At 51.2% G+C, this 18,453-nt stretch overlaps 1 protein-coding gene across 2 annotated transcripts in view; it reads left to right on the top strand.

The window, feature by feature from the left end:
- LOC119965067 (janus kinase and microtubule-interacting protein 2-like) overlaps nt 1–18,453 on the top strand; it is a 311,931-nt gene that overhangs the window by 264,669 nt on the left and 28,809 nt on the right. For both annotated transcript variants that reach the window (XM_038795322.1, XM_038795323.1), the window contains one exon: nt 44–247. In XM_038795322.1, coding sequence (XP_038651250.1) covers nt 44–247 — 204 coding nt within the window. The remainder of the gene's footprint in view (nt 1–43; nt 248–18,453) is intronic.

Below are 18,453 nucleotides of genomic sequence, written 5' to 3'. Positions count from 1 at the left end.
CCCTTTTCTTTGACAGCTCTGTATTGTAAACTTGTTCTTTCAGCATATCCAGGAGCTGGAGGCGACTCTGTACAATGCATTGCAGCAAGACACTGTCATAAAGCTTGGTGAATCGCTGACTGAAAAGCAGAAGGATGACTTGCGAACGGCTGTAGAGAAATTGAGACGTCAGATGCTGAGGAAGAGCAGGGAGTACGACTGCCAAATCCTGCAGGAGAGAATGGAACTCCTCCAACAAGCACATCAGGTAAGGTTCAAATTAAATAGCATGTTTACAAAAATTCCACTTGTTTAGGTCGCAGATCTATTGGTGTGGGAAGGAAGGAGTGGGTCAGAATTTGGGAGGACAGTGAATTCATTGCTATTACACCATATTTAAGTCCTTCCATACGTTCCACCAGAGATGAGAGTGGATAAGATGGAGCCAGTGACTTGGGCCTAGATCAATCGAGGCCCAAATTGTTGGCTCCATCGGGGGCAGCAAAGGCATTGTTATCCTTTATGAACAACTGGGAAGGGGGGGGGGGGGGGATCTATGGCTGTCTTTACACCCAAGAGATAAGAAATTTTATTTTTTCCCCACGTCCATTGGATTTACTCCAGGATGCACTTTTGTATAGGGGTGGGTGCTTTCTCCCCTGGGTCAGGAAGGTGGGGGTCTCTGCTAATGTAATTTCAGACCATGCGCCACACTTTGTGAACTTGGTTCTGGAGTCAGGTCCCTCTCAGCGCCCACTGTGAAGGTTGAAAGCAGCACTATTAGCAGATGAAGGATTTTGTGGGTGTATGCCTTCTGTCATTGAGAAATATGTCAGGTTCAATAAGAACAAGTCTCTCACCCTCTTACTATGGGAAGCCTTTAAGGTAGTTATTAGAGGGGAAATAATCTATAAGGCACATATGGACATGACTGTGAGGGTGGAGTGGCAGAGGCTGGTGCACTCTTTGGGGTGGACCATCGGTACTCGAGGGTCAATAACTTTTTAGCTGAATCGGCAGGGGGCTTCCTGGGTAGATCATACTGATTAGGGATTTGAGTGACAGTTTAGCTTCCACCCCGGGCAAAGTCAACACGGATTTCGAGACATTCCACAAGAATTTTTATAGGTCAGCGCCCCCAGAGGAGAATTCGGGCATGGCCGAATTTTTAGATGGGTTGGCCTTCCCATTGCTGGAGACTGAGAGGAGGGTGGAGTTAGAGGCCCCTTAAGTCCTGAGGAGATACTGAAAGGTATTGGATAAATGCAAACCGGTGATGGATTGTGGGTAATATCGACCCATATCGCTTTTGAATGCAAACGCCAAATTGCTAGACAAGGTGTTGGCAATGCGATTAGAGTCTTGACTCCCGGAGAGGATTGCGAATGTCGAGACAGGCTTTGTCAAGGGTCGGCAATTGTCGGCCAATATACCATGGTTGTTCTGTCCTCCTCTCCTGTGCCCAAGCCAGAGGTGATTGTGTCCATGGACACCGAGAAAGTATTTGAAAGGGTGGAGTGGGGATATCTTTGGGGTCCTTGGGAGGTTCGGTCTGGGGCAGAAGTTCATTTGTGGGTTTGACTACTGAATAAGGCCCCATGGCTCGAGTCCGCACTAATGCCTTGAGCTCAGAGTATTTTCTTTTTATAAATGTTTTTAATTGGGTTTTTGAACAAAGTATATTTACCGTTATGTACACAGGATAAGAAACATTTATTTATATATATTTATATATATATATTATATATATACACATATATAGAAGAGAAGGACACACCCCAACATATCAAAGAAAATAAAATAGAGAATAATAAAAAAAATACAATAAAAAATAAAATAGAATAACTGGTAGGGTATTGTGCACCAGCTCAACAGCAGCAACTCTGTACACCTGGCAAAATTATTTACAACACATAAGTCGGCGACTGTTTGCGGGGGGGTGGGAGGGAGGGGGGGGTGCAAACTGGGGAGGTAAATATACATTTGGGTGCCGGAGAAACAATTACAGTGGGCAATACTTGAATGGGTTTGGTGTTGGTGTTGGCGCTTGTTTCTCCCGGACGGATCTCGCTGCCGTCTCGCGCTCACCTCCGCTTCTGCCGTTCCTTCCGTCTTTTGTCTTTATTTTCCTCGTTCCCTACTCCTGGAGATGCCATGTTCGCTATTGTATCCCGTGCCTTCCTTCCGGCTCTCATTTCCCTGCCTCCCTCCCACCTCCCTGCCTCCCTCCCACCTCCCTGGTTCTCCTCTCTTGTTCCCTGTCTCTTCCCTCACGCACACCCCCCCACTCCCTCCTGTGGTCTTTCTCTCCCTCCCCCCCCCCCCCCCTCCCTTCCAGTCTATCTCCCCCTCTCATGCTTTGGCTACTTTCCCCTGATTCTTGGCTACCTGGCTATTTTGCCGCTTGTTCGTTGGCCACAAGCAGGTCCCAGAACAATTGGGTGAATGGCTCCCACGTTCTGTGGAGTCCGTCGTCTGACCCTCGGATGGCGAATTTGATTTTCTCCATTTGGAAAGATTCCGAGAGGTCAGACAGCCAGTCTGCAGCTTTGGGTGGTGCTGCTGACCGCCAGCCAAACAGGATTCTACGGTGGGCGATCAGGGAGGCAAAGGCAAGGGCGTCCGCCCTCCTCTCCAGGAATAGATCTGGCTGGTCTGAAACCCCGAAGACCGCCACTTTCAGGCATGGCTCCACACTCATCCCCACCTCTTTGGACATAGCCTCGAAGAAGGCTGTCCAGTACTCCACAAGTCTGGGGCAAGACCAGAACATGTGGGCGTGGTTGGTCGGGCCTCCTTGGCACCGTTCACATCTAACTTCCACCTCCGGGAAGAACCTACTCATACGGGTTCTTGTTAAGTGGGCTCTATGTACCGCTTTTAGCTGTGTCAGGCTGAGCCTTGCGCACGTGGAGGTGGAGTTGACCCTGTGCAGTGCTACGCTCCAGAGTCCCCACCTTATTTCAATCCCCAGGTCCTCCTCCCATTTCTTGTTGCATCCAGTACGGTGTCGGCCCTTTCTACCAGTCGGTTATACATGTCACTACAGTTTCCTTTATCTAGTATGCTTGTGTTCAGTAGTTCTTCCAGTAGTGTCTGTTGTGGCGGTTGTGGGTACGTCCTTGTCTCCTTTCGTAGGAAGTTTTTGAGCTGTAGATACCTTAAGCTCATTCTCCCTGGCTAGTTGGAATTTCTCTGTCAGTTTGTCCTGTGTTGCGATCCTGTATAGGTCCCTGACTGTCAGTGTCCCTTCCCTCCGTCTTGCCCCCACCTTTTGAAAGTGGAGTCAGTGCTGGTGTGAACCTATGGTTGTTGCAGATGGGAGCTTTGTCCGGCATTTTGGTCAGGCCAAATTGCTGCCGCAGTTGGTTCCAGGATTGGAGGGTGGCTGTCACCACTGGGCTACTGGAGTGTTTTTTGGGTGGGGATGGGAGTGCTGCTGTGGCGAGGGCCCAGAAGGAGGTCCCCATGCAGGAGGCCTCTTCCGCGCACACCCACTCGGCTTCTGGCTCCTTGATCCATCCCCTTATTCGCTCGGCCGTCGCCACCCAGTGGTAGAATTGTAGGTTTGGGAGGGCTAGCCCCCCGCCCTGGATTTTGTTTTTTGCAGGACCTTCTTGGGATCCTAGCATCCCCCCCTCCCCCCCCATACAAATGCCATGATTAGTTTGTCCAGTGCTCTGAAAAAGGCCTTGGGGGTGTAGATCGGAATGGATCTAAGTAGGAAGACATACCTGGGCAGTACGTTCATTTTGATTGTCTGGACTCTCCCTGCGAGGGAGAGTGGGAGTGTGTTCCATCTTTGCAGGTCCTTTTTTACTTCCTCCGTCAGACTGGTGAGGTTCCATTTGTGGATCCCTTTCCAGTCATGGGCTATTTGGATCCCCAGGTAGCGGAAGTTGTGTTGGGCTTGTTTAAATGTCATGTTAGTGCTGCCCCCACTACTTGTGGGTGTACCGGGAAGATCTCGCTTTTGCTCATGTTGAGTTTGTAGCCCGAGAAGGCGCCAAACTCTTTCTGGAGCCCGATGATTCCGTCCATGGTGCTCTATGGGTACGAAATGTAGAGGAGCAGGTCATCTGCATAGAGTGAGAGTCTGTGCTCTCTGCCTCCCCTTCGGATCCCCCTCCAGCTTTTTGCTGCTCTGAGCGCGATTGCTAGTGGTGCGATCGCTAGGGCGAACAGCAGCAGGAACAGTGGGCATCCTTGTCTGGTGCCCCTGTGCAGCTGGAAGAATCAGGAGTTGGTATTGTTGGTCTGTATGCTCGCCATGGGAGCGTTGTATAGGAGTTTTACCCAGGAGGTGAACACTGTTCCAAGCCCGAACCGCTCCAGTACCTCTATGAGGTATTTCCATTCGACTCTGTCGAAAGCCTTTCTGCATCTCGGGAGACGATCACCTCTGGTGTTCTCTCCCCGGAGGAGGTCATTATCACGTTCAGCAGGCGCCTGTGTTCGAGGTAAGCTGCCTACCTTTGACAAAACCTATCTGGTCCTCTGCGACCACCTCAGGTACACAGTCTTCTAGCCTTTTGGCTTAGATTTTGGCCAGTATTTGGCCTCTGCGTTTAGCAGTGAGATGGGTCTGTATGACCCACATTCCATTGGGTCTTTATCTTTCTTGGGTATCAGCGAGATTGAGGCCTATGCTAGTGTGGGTGGCAGTGTGCCCCTAGCTAGCGAGTCTGTGAACATTTCCTGCAGGTGCGGGGCCAGTGCTGTTGCAAATTTTTTGTAGAAGTCCGCCGGGAACCCGTCTGGTCCCGGCGCCTTCCCCGCCTGCATGGAGCTAATGCTGTCCATGATCTCTCCCAGTGCTAGTGGTGCTTCCAGGTCCCGTTTTCTGCCCTCCCCCACGACTGGAATGTCCAGTCCATCAAGGAACCGTTTCATCCCGGATTCCCCCATTGGGGGCTCTGAGGTGTGCAGCCCTTCATAGAAGGCCTTGAAGGTTTTGTTGATGTTTTCTGGTTCTGTTTCTAACGTGCTCTCGTATCCCTGATTTATGCAATTTCACTGGTGCCTGCCTGCTTTCTCAGCTGGTGTGCCAACAGGCGGCCGGCTTTGTCTCCATGTTCGTAAAGAGCCCCACATGCCTAGCGGAGTTGTGGCACTGCTTTCCTGGTGGAGAGCAAATCAAAGTTACTTTGTAGCTCTTTGCTCTCCACCAGGAGCTCTACAGTCAGGGCCTCAGAGTATTTACAGTCTACCTCCAGTATGGAGTCGACCAGCTGCTGCCTAGCCACCCTTTCCTCCCTATCTCTTTGCGCTTTGAAAGTGATGATTTCCCCTCTTAGTACGGCCTTTAGCGCTTCCCAGAACGTGGAGGGTGAGACCTCCCCGTTCTGGTTGTTCTCTGTGTACTCTGCTATGGCCCGCGATATCCTTTCATTGAAGGCCTTGTAAGCTAGTAGGGCAATGTCCAACCTCCATGTGGGGCGTTGGGCCCTGCCCATCTCCAGCCTCACGTCCATGTAGTGTGGAGCGTGGTCTGATATCGCAATTGCAGAGTATTCCACTTTGTCTATCCCTGGAAGCACCGTTTGCCCCACCACAACGAAGTCAATTCTGATGTATATGTTGTGTACTGGGGAGAAGAAGGAGAATTCCTCCTCCCCTGGGTGGGCGAACCTCCAGGGGTCCACCGCTCCCATCTGCTCCATAAAGTGACTGAGTTCCCTTGCCATGTTTGAGGTTTTCCCCATTTTGGATCCTGGACACAGTTGAAGTCCCCCCCCCCCGCCATGATTAGTCGATGCGTCGCTATGTCAGGGATTTTTGCCATGGTCATCTTGATGAGATAGAGATAGAGAAATACAGCACAGAACAGGCCCTTCGGCCCACGATGTTGCGCCGAACTTTTGTCCTTGGTTAATCATAGAATTTTGGACAATTTTTCATGGCCAATCCACCCAACCTGCACATCTTTGGACTGTGGGAGGAAACCGGAGTACCCGGAGGAAACCCACGCAGTCACGGGGAGGATGTGCAGACTCCACACAGACAGCGACCCAAGTCGAAATCGAACTTGGGACCCTGGAGCTGTGAAGCAATTGTGCTATCCACAATGCTACCGTGCTACCCTTAAGAAGTTAACCTACACTCCATTATTCTACCCTAATCCATGTACCTATCCAATAGCCGCTTGAAGGTCCCTAACTTTTCCGACTCAACTACTTCCACAGGCAGTGCATTCCATGCCCCCACTACTCTCTGAGTAAAGAACTTACCTCTGACATCCCCTCTATATCTTCCACTATTTATCTTAAATTTATGTCCCCTTGTAATGGTGTGTTCCACCCGGGGAAAAAGTCTCTGACTGTCTACTCTATCTATTCCCCTAATCATCTTATAAACCTCTATCAAGTTGCCCCTCATCCTTCTCCGTTCTCATGAGAAAAGGCCTAGCACCCTCAACCTTTCCTCGTATGACCTACTCTCCATTCCAGGCAACATCCTGGTAAATCTCCTTTGCACCTTTTCCAAAGCTTCCACATCCTTCCTAAAATGAGGTGACCAGAACTGCACACAGTACTCCAAATGTGGCCTGACCAAGGTTTTGTACAGCTGCATCATCACCTCACGGCTCTTAAATTCAATCCCTCTGCTAATGAACGCTAGCACACCATAGGCCTTCTTCACAGCTCTATCCACTTGAGTGGCAACTTTCAAAGATCTATGAACATAGACCCCAAGATCTCTCTGCTCCTCCACATTGCCAAGAACCCTACCATTAACCCTGTATTCCGCATTCATATTTGTCCTTCCAAAATGGACAACCTCACACTTGTCAGGGTTAAACTCCATCTGCCACTTCTCAGCCCAGCTCTGCATTCTATCTATGTCTCTTTGAAGCCGACAACAGCCCTCCTCACTATCCACAACTCCACCAATCTTCGTATCATCTGCAAATTTACTGACCCACCCTTCAACTCCCTCATCCAAGTCGTTAATGAAAATCACAAACAGCAGAGGACCCAGAACTGATCCCTGCGGTACGCCACTGATAACTGGGCTCCAGGCTGAATATTTGCCATCCACCACCACTCTCTGTCTTCTATCGGTTAGCCAGTTTGTTATCCAACTGGCCAAATTTCCCACTATCCCATGCCTCCTTACTTTCTGCATAAGCCTACCATGGGGAACCTTATCAAATTCCTTACTAAAATCCATGTACACTACATCCACTGCTTTACCTTCATCCACATGCTTGGTCACCTCCTCAAAGAAGTCAATAAGACTTGTAAGGCAAGACCTACCCCTCACAAATCCGTGCTGACTATCCCTAATCAAGCAATGCCTTTCCAGATGCTCAGAAATCCTATCCCTCAGTACCCTTTCCATTACTTTGCCTACCACCGAAGTAAGACGAACTGGCCTGTAATTCCCAGGGTTATCCCTATTCCCTTTTTTGAACAGGGGCACGACATTCGCCACTCTCCAATCCTCTGGTACCACCCCTGTTGACAGCGAGGACGAAAAGATCATTGCCAACGGCTCTGCAATTTCATTTCTTGCTTCCCATAGAATCCTTGGATATATCCCATCAGGCCCGGGGGACTTGTCTATCCTCAAGTTTTTCAAAACGCGCAACACATCTTCCTTCCTGACAAGTATCTCCTCAAGCTTATCAGTCTGCTTCACGCTGTCCTCTCCAACAATATGCCCCCTCTCGTTTGTAAATACTGAAGAAAAATACTTGTTCAAGACCTCTCCTATCTTTTCAGACTCAATACACAATCTCCCGCTACTGTCCTTAATCGGACCTACCCTCGATCTAGTCATTCTCATATTTCTCACATATGTGTAAAAGGCCTTGGGGTTTTCCTTGATCCTACCCACCAAAGATTTTTCATGCCCTCTCTTAGCTCTCCTAATCCCTTTTTTCAGTTCCCTCCTGGCTATCTTGTATCCCTCCAGCGCCCTGTCTGAACCTTGTTTCTTCAGCCTTACATAAGTCTCCTTCTTCCTCTCAACAAGACATTCAACCTCCCTTGTCAACCATGGTTCCCTCACTCGACCATCTCCTCCCTGCCTGACAGGGACATACATATCAAAGACACGCAGTACCTGTTCCTTGAACAAGTTCCACATTTCACTTGTGCCCTTCCCTGACAGCCTATGTTCCCAACTTCTGCACTTCAATTCTTGTCTGACAGCATTGTATTTACCCTTCCCCCAATTATAAACCTTGCCCTGTTGCACGCACCTATCCCTCTCCATAACTAAAGTGAAAGTCACAGAATTGTGGTCACTACCTCCAAAATGCTCCCCCACGAACAAATCTATCACCTGCCCTGGTTCATTACCAAGTACTAAATCCAATATGGCCTCCACTCTGGTCGGACAATCTACATACTATGTTAGAAAAGCTTCTTGGACACACTGCACAAACACTACCCCATCTAAACTATTTGATCTAAAGAGTTTCCACTCAATGTTTGGGAAGTTGAAGTCACCCATGACTACTACCCTGTGACTTCTGCACCTTTCCAAAATCTGTTTCCCAATCTGTTCCTCCACATCTCTGCTGCTATTGGGGGGCCTATAGAAAACTCCCAACAAGGTGACTGCTCCTTTCCTATTTCTGACTTCAACCCATATTACCTCAGTAGGCAGATCCCCCTCAAACTGCTTTTCTGCAGCTGTTATACTATCTCTAATTAACAATGCCACCCCCCACCTCTTTTACCATCCTCCCTAATCTTGTTGAAACATCTATAACCAGGGACCTCCAACAACCATTTCTGCCCCTCTTCTATCCAAGTTTCCATGATGGCCACCACATCGTAGTCCCAAGTACCGATCCATGCCTTAAGTTCACCCACCTTATTCCTGATGCTTCTTGCATTAAAGTATACACACTTCAACCCATCTCTTTGCCTGCAAGTACTCTCCTTTGTCATTGTTACCTTCCCCACTGCATCACTATGTGCTTTGGCGTCCTGACTATCGTCTTCCTTAGTTGCTGGACTACAGATCCGGTTCCCATTCCCCTGCCAAATTAGTTTAAACCCTCCCGAAGAGTACTAGAAAACCTCCCCCCCAGGATATTGGTGCCCCTCTGGTTCAGATGCAACCCGTCCTGCTTGTACAGGTCCCACCTTCCCCAGAATGCGCTCCAATTATCCAAATACCTGAAGCCCTCCCTCCTACACCATTCCTGCAGCCACGTGTTCAACTGCACTCTCTCCCTTTTCCTAGCCTCGCTATCACGTGGCACCGGCAACAAACCAGAGATGACAACTCTGTCTGTCCTGGCCTTTAACTTCCAGCCTAACTCCCTAAACTTGTTTATTACCTCCACACCCTTTTTCCTACCTACATCATTGGTACCAATGTGCACCACGACTTCTGGCTGCTCACCCTCCCCCTTCAGGATCCTGAAGACACGATCCGAGACATCCCTGGCCCTGGCACCCAGGAGGCAACATACCTTTCGGGAGTCTCGCTCGCGACCACAGAATCTCCTATCTATTCCCCTAACCATTGAATCTCCTATCACTATTGCCTTTCTATGCTCCCCCTTCCCTTCTGAGCCCCAGAGCCAGACTCAGTGCCAGAGACCTCCAAAACGGTATACTTGTTTTGAAGGGGAACGGCCACGAGGGATCCCTGCACTGTCTGCCTGTTAGTTTTCTTTCCCCTGACTGTAACCCAGCTACTCTTGTCCAGTACCTTTGGTGTGGCTACCTCCCTGTAACTCTTCTCTATAATCCCCTCTGCCTCCCGGATGATCCGAAGTTCATCCAGCTCCAGCTCCAGTACCTTAACATGGTCTCTGAGGAGCTGGAGTTGGGTGCACTTCCCGCAGGCATAGTCAGCGGGGACACCAGTGGTTTCCCTCACCACCCACATCCTACAGGGGGAGCATGCAACTGCCCTAGCCTCCATCCCCTCTTACTTTACAGAATTAGCTGCCCCTTGGACCAACTGGACCTCCGCCCTCCGACTCTACTTCCAGTCAGCTGTACTCTAAACTCCTGGCTCCCTTCACGCTCTTTGATAAATATAGGAAATGAAATGTAAGGAGCACCTTACTCCCTCCTCACCTAACTCCCTCAGTCACCAAACTCTCACTGTAACAGTTTGATGAAGCTCGTGTCGTCCCAGTTGGGTTCGTACACATTAACTAGTACTACCGGTGCCCCATCCAGGGCCCTGCTGATCATGACGTACCGTCCATCCGGGTCCGTATCCATCTTTGTCGCTCTAAACATCGTCCTCTTGCCTACCTGGATCGCCAACCCCCTGGCCCTTGTCCCATAGCAGGAATGCTAGGTTTGTCCCACTCAGCCCTTTCTTACCCGCAGTCGGTCCTGCTCTCTCAGGTGTGTCTCTTGGAGGAAGGCTATGTCGGCCCACATATTTCTTAGGTGGGTGAGGACTCTGGATCTCTTCACTGGGCTGACTCCCCCCCCCCCCCCCCCCTTACGTTCCAGGTGACTATCCTGGTGGGGGGGCTTCTGCCCGCTCGCTCCTGTGAGATTGACCATACTTACCTGGTGGATGTGCCCCTGCCCTCCGGGGTTTCCCTTTGTTAGGGGGCCGTCCAGGATCTCTCCATGTGATCAGGCCCCTGCGCTCCGGGGTTTCCCTTTGTCCCGGGGGCACCTGACATGGCCGCCTACTGTGCGTCCACCACGTGGGTAGTCCCCTGCACTCTGGGCTCTCCCTTTGCCCAGAGACTGTACTGGGTGGGTGCTTGCAGTGATTCCTTGTTTCGAGCCCTTGGTTGTGGCACTTTGTAGCCCTATTCCTTTTCTAGCCTTGTTTGTCTTGTCCCTCCTTCCCTGTGACCCCCCTCCTCAGCCTCTCCCTCCCTGTGTCCCCCCCACCCCCGGCCTCTCCCTTTTCCCCTCTCTCCCATATACCCCTTCTTTGTCCCTCTTTCCCCTGTTCCTGTCCCCGTTTGCTCTCCCGCCTCTGTTGAGTGGTCCTCCCCCCCCACCCCCACCCCCTGCCTGGCGCCTTCCCCCCTGTTGGGGGCACGCTGTGGCCTTGCTTTGTTGCGTGCCCCCGGCGCTAGCTTTCCTGCCAGTACGGTGGCCCCCCTCTCGGGAGTTACTGTAGCGCTTCTCCCCTGCCCGGCCTCTGCGGTTTTCTGCCCGCTCTTCTCCTATCCTACCCTGCACTCCTCTTGCTTGCTGTCCCTTCTCCGCTACTCTCGTTCCCTTGTGCTGGGGCCCGGTCTCCCACCTGAAGCAGTCCCTCGGGCAGTGGTTAGCTCTTTGTTCAGGGTGCGCTCGCTGTGGCGTGGGTGGGGGGCCTGGCATTGCCTCACCCCCCCCCCCCCCCCCCCCCCCCCCCCCCCCGTCGGCATGTTGTTGCCCCTTGCCAGGGGCCCCTTATTTCTACCCTAGCTGCTGGTTTTCCAGCCCGTGTTCCTCGACAAACTTGTTTACTTCGGCAGGGGCTGTGAAGAAGTATTCTCTTTCTTGGTATGTGACCCAGAATTTCGCTGGGTACCGCATACCAAAACGCATGTTACTCTTGTGAAGAGCTGCTTTCGCTCTATTGAATTCGGCCCGTCTCCTGGCTAGGTCTGTCCCAATGCCCTCGTAAATTCTAATGGAGTGTCCTTCCCATTTGCAGGTTCTGTTTTTCCTGGCCCAGCGCAGGATTGTTTCCCTGTCTTGGTACTGGTGCAGTTTAGCTATAACTGCACTTGGGTGGTCCCCTGCCTTGGTATTCAGGTGCAGTGACCGGTGTTCTCTGTCCATTTCTGGTGGGTTGGGGCAGGTTTTCCTCCCCACTAAGTTGCCCAGCATCTCGGCCACGTATGCAGTGGGGTTTCTACCCTCGATCCCCTCTGGTAGGCCCACTATCCTGACATTTTGCCTTCTCGAGCGGTTTTTCTGGTCGTCCACTCTGCCCTTCAGGCTCCCCTGTGTTGTGCCCAGTCTCGTCACCCCCCCCCCCCCCCCCCCCCCCCCCCCCCCCCCCCCCCCCCCACCAGGGCCGAGATCCGGTCGCTCATGTCAGTCGCTGCTTTCTCCAGCTCCTTAATGGTCGCCTCTTGGGCTTCCAGTTTCTCCCCTTCGGCTTCCAGTTTCTCCTCTGCTCTGCCCAGGGCATGCTGCACCTCTGTCAGGGCCTTGGTCTTTGCTGCCTGCACTGCGGCCTCTATGTTGGCCTAGCCTCTGCCTTGTTTACCTGCTGATGTCCTTCAGCGCCTCGGCAAAGGCTGCCTTCCAGTTCCAGTTCCCCCCTGGCCCCAGGGGAGAATGCACCCGACCGCCCAGCTCTCTTTGATGCGGCGATACTTCCATTCCGCTGCTTGCTGCGCTGATTAGCTCGTCTGAACTGGCTCGCACGTTGCCCTTCCTGCTTTTGGTGCCCCTTCTCTCCCTGCTTTGGCTCCCTTCTGGCATTTTTTCCCCCCTCCTTCCTTTTCTTTATTTTTCCTTTTCCCCCCCCTTTCTTTTCCCTCCCTTTTTTTGTTTCTTCCTTTTTTCTTTCCCCCTCCCTTCTCTTCCTTACCACTTTATTTTTCCTCTGTTATAAAATTCTTTTCAGGACAACTTATTTTTGTTGAGAGAGAAAAGTGCAAAAAGAACCCCCCCCCCCCCCCCCCACCCTCCCACCCTCTCTTTAAAAGTTTTCTTTTCAAAGTTTTGTTTTTGCAATAGTTCTTTTTTCCTTCCTTTTCCCTCACTCACCCAGGGTCGAGAGAGAGAGGCTTCTGGCCGGGAGCCCCTCTTTGTTCCTGCCTTGTGATGGTCCCTGCCGGGGGGGGGGGGGTTGGTCGGTCGGTCGGTTGGTCCCCGTCGCACCCTGCGCTCTCCGGCTGGGGGATTTGTTCATCAGTCACTCCTCCGTTCCTTCCTTCCTGCAGTTTTGGCCCCCGCTCCGGCCCGGGCTGCCGCTTGTCCTGCCCTGCGTGGGGGGAGGGGGGCTGCTGCCAGATCGCTCCGGTCCCGAGGGCCCAGTTCTCCTGCTCCTGATTTTGCGTGGGCTTTAATTTATTTTTTTTACCTAAACCCCCCGAGAATGCCTCGGCTTCGTGGCCTGCGGGGGGAGCCTCTTTGCTGCAGCCGCTCCGCTCCGCAGGGTATTTTCTGTTGAACAGGGTACAAGACAGGGGTGTCCATTTTCTCCACTTTTGTTTACCTTAGCCATTGAACCATTGGGCATAGCATTGAGATCATCCGATAGAGTGAGGAGGATAAGGTGAGAAGAGAGGAAACATAGGGGGAGGGATTCTCCGATCCCGTCCCGCCGGCTGCCGTGTTCCCCGGCGCCGTTTTTTGGGCAGGGGCGTGATTCAAGCCGCGCCGGCCGGGGGTCATTGGCAGCGCCCCCCTCCCCCCGTCAATTCTCCGGGCCCCAATGGACCGAGCGGCCATCCGTTTTTGGTCAGTCCCGCCGGCGTGAATCACTCACCTCTGCCACCAGCGAGTCCTGGGAGGTAAGTCATCGGGAGTGGTCCTCGGGGGGAGCACCGGGAGGGGGGAGGGGGGGCACTGTGGCCTGCCTACTGATCTGCAGGCATGCCTGTTCCGTGGGGGCACTTCTTCCTTCCGTGCCGGCCCCCTGTAGGGCTCCGCCATGGCCAGGGCGGAGAAGAGACCCCCCTCCACCACGCATGTGCCAAAATACACCAGCCAGTCTGCACATGCATGGAAGCACGCCGGCGGTTCCGTGCATGCGCGAGGTCACGCCGGCCCTTCGCCGCATGCGCGAAACCGCGCCGTCCCTTCGGCGCCGGCTGGAGCGCCGCCAACCCCTCCATCGTTTACCTCACCCTCGAAAGTGTGGAGAAATCTGCACTTTCGGGGGCTGTTGACGCTGGAGTGGTTGGCGCCGGATCTTCCGTCGATGCGGGGACTTAGTGCCCAGAAGGGAGACTTCCGGCCAGGGTGTCTTTATAAACAGACGATCTATTCCTTTATATTACAGATCCAGTCTCCACTATGGATGAGATAATGAAGCTACTCAGAAGCTTTGTCTCCTTTTCTGGGTATAGGTTGAATCTGGACAAGTTCCAGTCAATTCCCCGGGGAAGGGGAGCCAAACTGGGGGTGTTACCTTTTCATCCTGCCAGATCTAGCTTTCACTATCTGGGTATCCGGGTGGCCCTTGATAGGGACTCACTTCATAAACTGAACTATGCTAGTCTGGTGAGGAGGGGTAAATCTAACTTGCAAAGGTGGGATAACTTCTCCCTGTCCATGGTGGGCAGGGTCCAGACTATTAAAATGAATGTCTTCCCAAGGTTTTTATTTATTTATCAATGTTACCACATTTTTCTTCCTATGTCCTTTTTTGGGGGGTTAATAAATTGGTGTCCTACTTTGTTCGGGCAGGCAAATCTCCAAAATGTTGAGGTGTTAGGATGGTTAGGGATCTGACTTCCATCTGGGAACAGATGGACGTGAGTTCCTGTAGGTGTTCTAGCTTGGGTGCCTTGGTAACTGCCTCACTTCCATTCTGCCCTGCGAGGTTTTCTTCAAACCCAGTGGTGAAGTCCACCTTGAGGATATGGAAGCAATTTGGACATTATTTTAAGCTGAGCTCCATATCACTGTCGGCCCCTATCTGTGGTAACCATCTTTTTGTGCTGTTGAATGTAAACTCGATGTTTAGGTCATGGGAGGAGAGGAATCTCGAGAGGTTGGGCACTTGTTCCTGAAGGGGTGGTTTGCCAGCTTGGAGGAGCTATTGATAAACTCTCTGTGGTGAATGTTTTTCGACACTTCCAGATTCATAACTTTTTGCAAAAGACTTTTCCTAATTTCCCTTGTCATCACTATCGTCCCTGTTGAAGAGGATTCTGTCTTTAGCTGGTTCAGGTGGGCAGTATTTTAGATATCTATGGCCAAATCTTGTCAGCTGCGTCAGCCCCAGTGGGATAGGATGAGGGCAAAGTGGGAAGGGAAAGTGGGACCTATTTTGGACGAGGAGGTTTGGAGTGAGGCGGGGTAAACTCCACGGCCTTCTATGCGCAGCGCAGCCTAATTTAGTTTCAGGTTATGCATGGGGCTCATCTGTCCAAGGCCAGGATAAGTGGTTTCTTTTCAGGGGTGGAAGACAAGTGCAAGCAGTGTTCCCGGGGGCTGGCTAATCGTACTCGTATGTTTTGGTCTTGTCCCAAGTTGTTAAACTTTTGGGTCTCCTTCTTCAACATCATAGGCGCGATTCTCCGAAACGGAGAGAAACAGCCGACGCCGGAGTGAAACCTGGAGTGTTTCACTCCAGAATCGGAGTCCACTCCTCGCCCCCTATCCCACCCCCCCCCCCCCCCACCCCCCAACCCCCCCAAATCGGGGCTAGGAGCGGCGATGCACGAATCTCGGGTGCCGGGCCTTGACGCTTGCGTCAAAGCGGCGCGCCGAGAATGACGCAGCCGGCGGCGCCTAAGTGATGTCAGCCACACATGCGCAGGTTGGCCGGCTCCAACCCGCGTATGCGCGGTTGCCGTCTTCCCCTCCGCTGCCCCGCAAGACATGGCGGCTTGATCTTGCGGGGCAGGGGAGGAGAAAGAGTGCGTCTCTTAGAGATGCCAACCCGACGATCGGTGGGCACCGATCGCGGGCCAATCACCTCACGAGCACACCCGTGGTGCTCGATCCTCTCTCCGCCCCCCCCACCGGCCCCACACTTACCTGTCGCGCGATGTTCACGCCGGCAGCGACCATCCGGGCTGGAGAACCGCTGGTCGCCGTGAAAAACGAGGCGGGCTGCGATTCTTCGAGCGGCGTGTCGCAAAACGCGACACACCATTTTGGGGGGAGGTGAGAAAATCGTGGGGGGTGCAAGGGTGGCATGGCGTGATTCACCGGGCACTCTTGCGATTCCCCCCCCCCCCCCGACGTGGTAATGTCAGTAATTCCTAACATCGAACTTGTCCTTGTCCTTTGGTGGCCACTTTCGGGGTATCGGACTCACCGGTGCTGCAGATGGAATGGAGGCGGATATTCTCGCCTTTGCCTCGTTAATAGCCTCGGAGATGAGTTCTGCTTGGGTGGAGGACTCCTACTCTGCTCAGTCCGATTGGGTGACCTCATGGGACATTTGTATTTGGAGACTGTGTAATACCATCCGGGGTCGGTCGAGGTGTTCTATCTGAGATGGCAGTTGGCAGTCATTCATTTCCTTTTTTAAGGAGTTAGTCACCATCAGTTGTTTGCGGGGGTGGGGGGTGTTAGTTTTTTTTCCATACGATTGGGAGAGCGCATTTTTTTTGTTGGATGTGATCCATATTGTTCGTTGTGATTCTTTTATATTGTAACTCGTAACATCCATTTTAAAAATGGTTATATTGTTTAAAATGGAAATTGTTCAATAAAAATATTTAAAAATAAAGAAATCAGCAGCATTTTGAACCTTTTCATCCAGAAGCTGGACAATAGATCTCTTTATGAAGTCTTTCAGCTGCCATTGTATTTTTCTCTGTCTACGAGAAGGGGATCCAATTGAACTTGAAAATTACAGAGACTATCTTGCTGATTTCAGTTGCTATTAAAATGGTTTCTCGCATTGTCAAGCCGCACGTGTTGGGTCTATCGGAAGCTGATGCAGAAATTTGAAAATAAATGCAGGGTTTGAGTTTGGACCCCTATGGAAAGGAAACATGGGACAGGTTGTGGCTTTACCTGTGATTGCAACACCAGGCAGCTCTGGGGAATTCAAGCACAGTGCTATTATTGTGTTTTCATCTGTCTTTCATCCTTCACTAAGAAATAGATGGCAAGACCTTGAATTTTATCTTGGTGATGCACTCCAGTTCTAAAGTGCTTGGAAGTGTAAATAGAGAGTCTCGAAAGACCAATGTGAGGCAGGCCTAATGAACTTCTCCTATCTGACCTGATGCCTTACATAATGAGATGTTGGATTGTTTTGTCTATTCTGCATATCCTTATGAAGGAGGTGTCCGAATTAGTCCTGGGGTAAAATGGAGAGGAGTTGTCACTGTCGTTGCTTTTCTAGGCTGGCAGCTCTTTGTCCTTTCAACAGTCTCTCCTGATTCACTAAGTCAGAACAAGAGTATTGTCTTTCTTTTTGTAACTCTTTATTTCAAAGATCATCCGATTTGTTTGTGATTTGTACAAAATGTGGTGTCTGGAATATTATCACAAAGCTTTTTGGACACAGGAAATCAAAATGAATTGCTTTCTTCAATGAAGCAGGATTTGAGGTCAGAGATAATTAGATCTAGATTGAAAGAGAATGTCAAAGCTGAAATCCAGAAGAGAGTGAGGCAGAAGATAGGACAGGGTGAAGAGGAGAAAGGGAACGAGGAACCTTCAATTCATAGGAATATAGTTTGGGACTTTCATAATTTGTGCAAATGTGTCATTTTAATAATTGGAGAAAAGTAACGGTTAAATGATTTTAGAATGTTGTATGAGTGTGAGAATATTATCACCATTCAACTCTGAAAGCAAATTGCCTCAACACCACAAACCTCTTTTCAATCACCTCTTGAAAAGGAGTGATTTAGGTTCCCAGGGCAGCCATCAGAGACTGCCGGTTGTCCTGAGAGAAAGATCTGTGGCTTGTACCAAAGCCTTCCACTGCATCAGAGGAAAGTGAGATGTCACAGGTGATTCAGAGGACTGGAATCTAGGGCAAGCTACACTCTCGCTTCACCGCTGTCAACCTGGACCTAATGTTGGAGACCACGATCGAGAGGAGGGATCGAGAGGAGGGAGAGAGGAGGGGGCAGCAGGGTAGCATGGTGGTTAGCATAAATGCTTCACAGCTCCAGGGTCCCAGGTTCGATTCCCGGCTGGGTCACTGTCTGTGTGGAGTCTGCACGTCCTCCCCCTGTGTGCGTGGGTTTCCTCCGGGTGCTCCGGTTTCCTCCCACAGTCCAAAGATGTGCGGGTTAGGTGGATTGGCCATGTTAAATTGCCCGTAGTGTCCTAATAAAAATGTAAGGTTAAGGGGGGGGGGGGGGTTGTTGGGTTACGGGTATAGGGTGGATATGTGGGTTTGAGTAGGGTGATCATGGCTCGGCACAACATTGAGGGCCGAAGGGCCTGTTCTGTGCTGTACTGTTCTATGTTCTATGTCCTTTCACAGGATGTCAGGAGGAGCATAGCTTGTTGCTAAGTAGGAGCGCCTATCTGCTCAGCATCATCTCCCTCTACCTTCAATTCCTCCTCCTGTCTCATCACCTGCTCCTTCTCCAATGAGCTGCCTCCTTCTAGGACCATCATCTAGGTCCACAACCCTCTGGAGGGACTGTTAAGAAGAATGCAACATGCCACCACAATGATTGAGACTCTTTCAGGAGGATATTGGAGTGCACTATCCACTGGTCCAGGCACCAGAATTGCACCTTCAGAAGCCTGGTGGCCAATGGCTCTCTTACTGTGTGAGTGGCATTGGCTGTATTGCCTTTGAACTTCGTTTGGAGCTCCTGTAGAAAGGGGGAGTAGCCATCTCTTCAAGCGATATCTCTTGTTCCCTACAATCCATATACACATATTTTGGAATTCGGAGTTGTGGTAGTACAACTCCCAC

This window comes from Scyliorhinus canicula, chromosome 4, assembly GCF_902713615.1.
Source record: "Scyliorhinus canicula chromosome 4, sScyCan1.1, whole genome shotgun sequence".
NCBI classification, from domain to species: Eukaryota; Metazoa; Chordata; class Chondrichthyes; order Carcharhiniformes; family Scyliorhinidae; genus Scyliorhinus; species Scyliorhinus canicula.
Note: the sequence above shows the minus strand (reverse complement) of the source record. Positions and strands in the feature narration are given on the sequence as shown.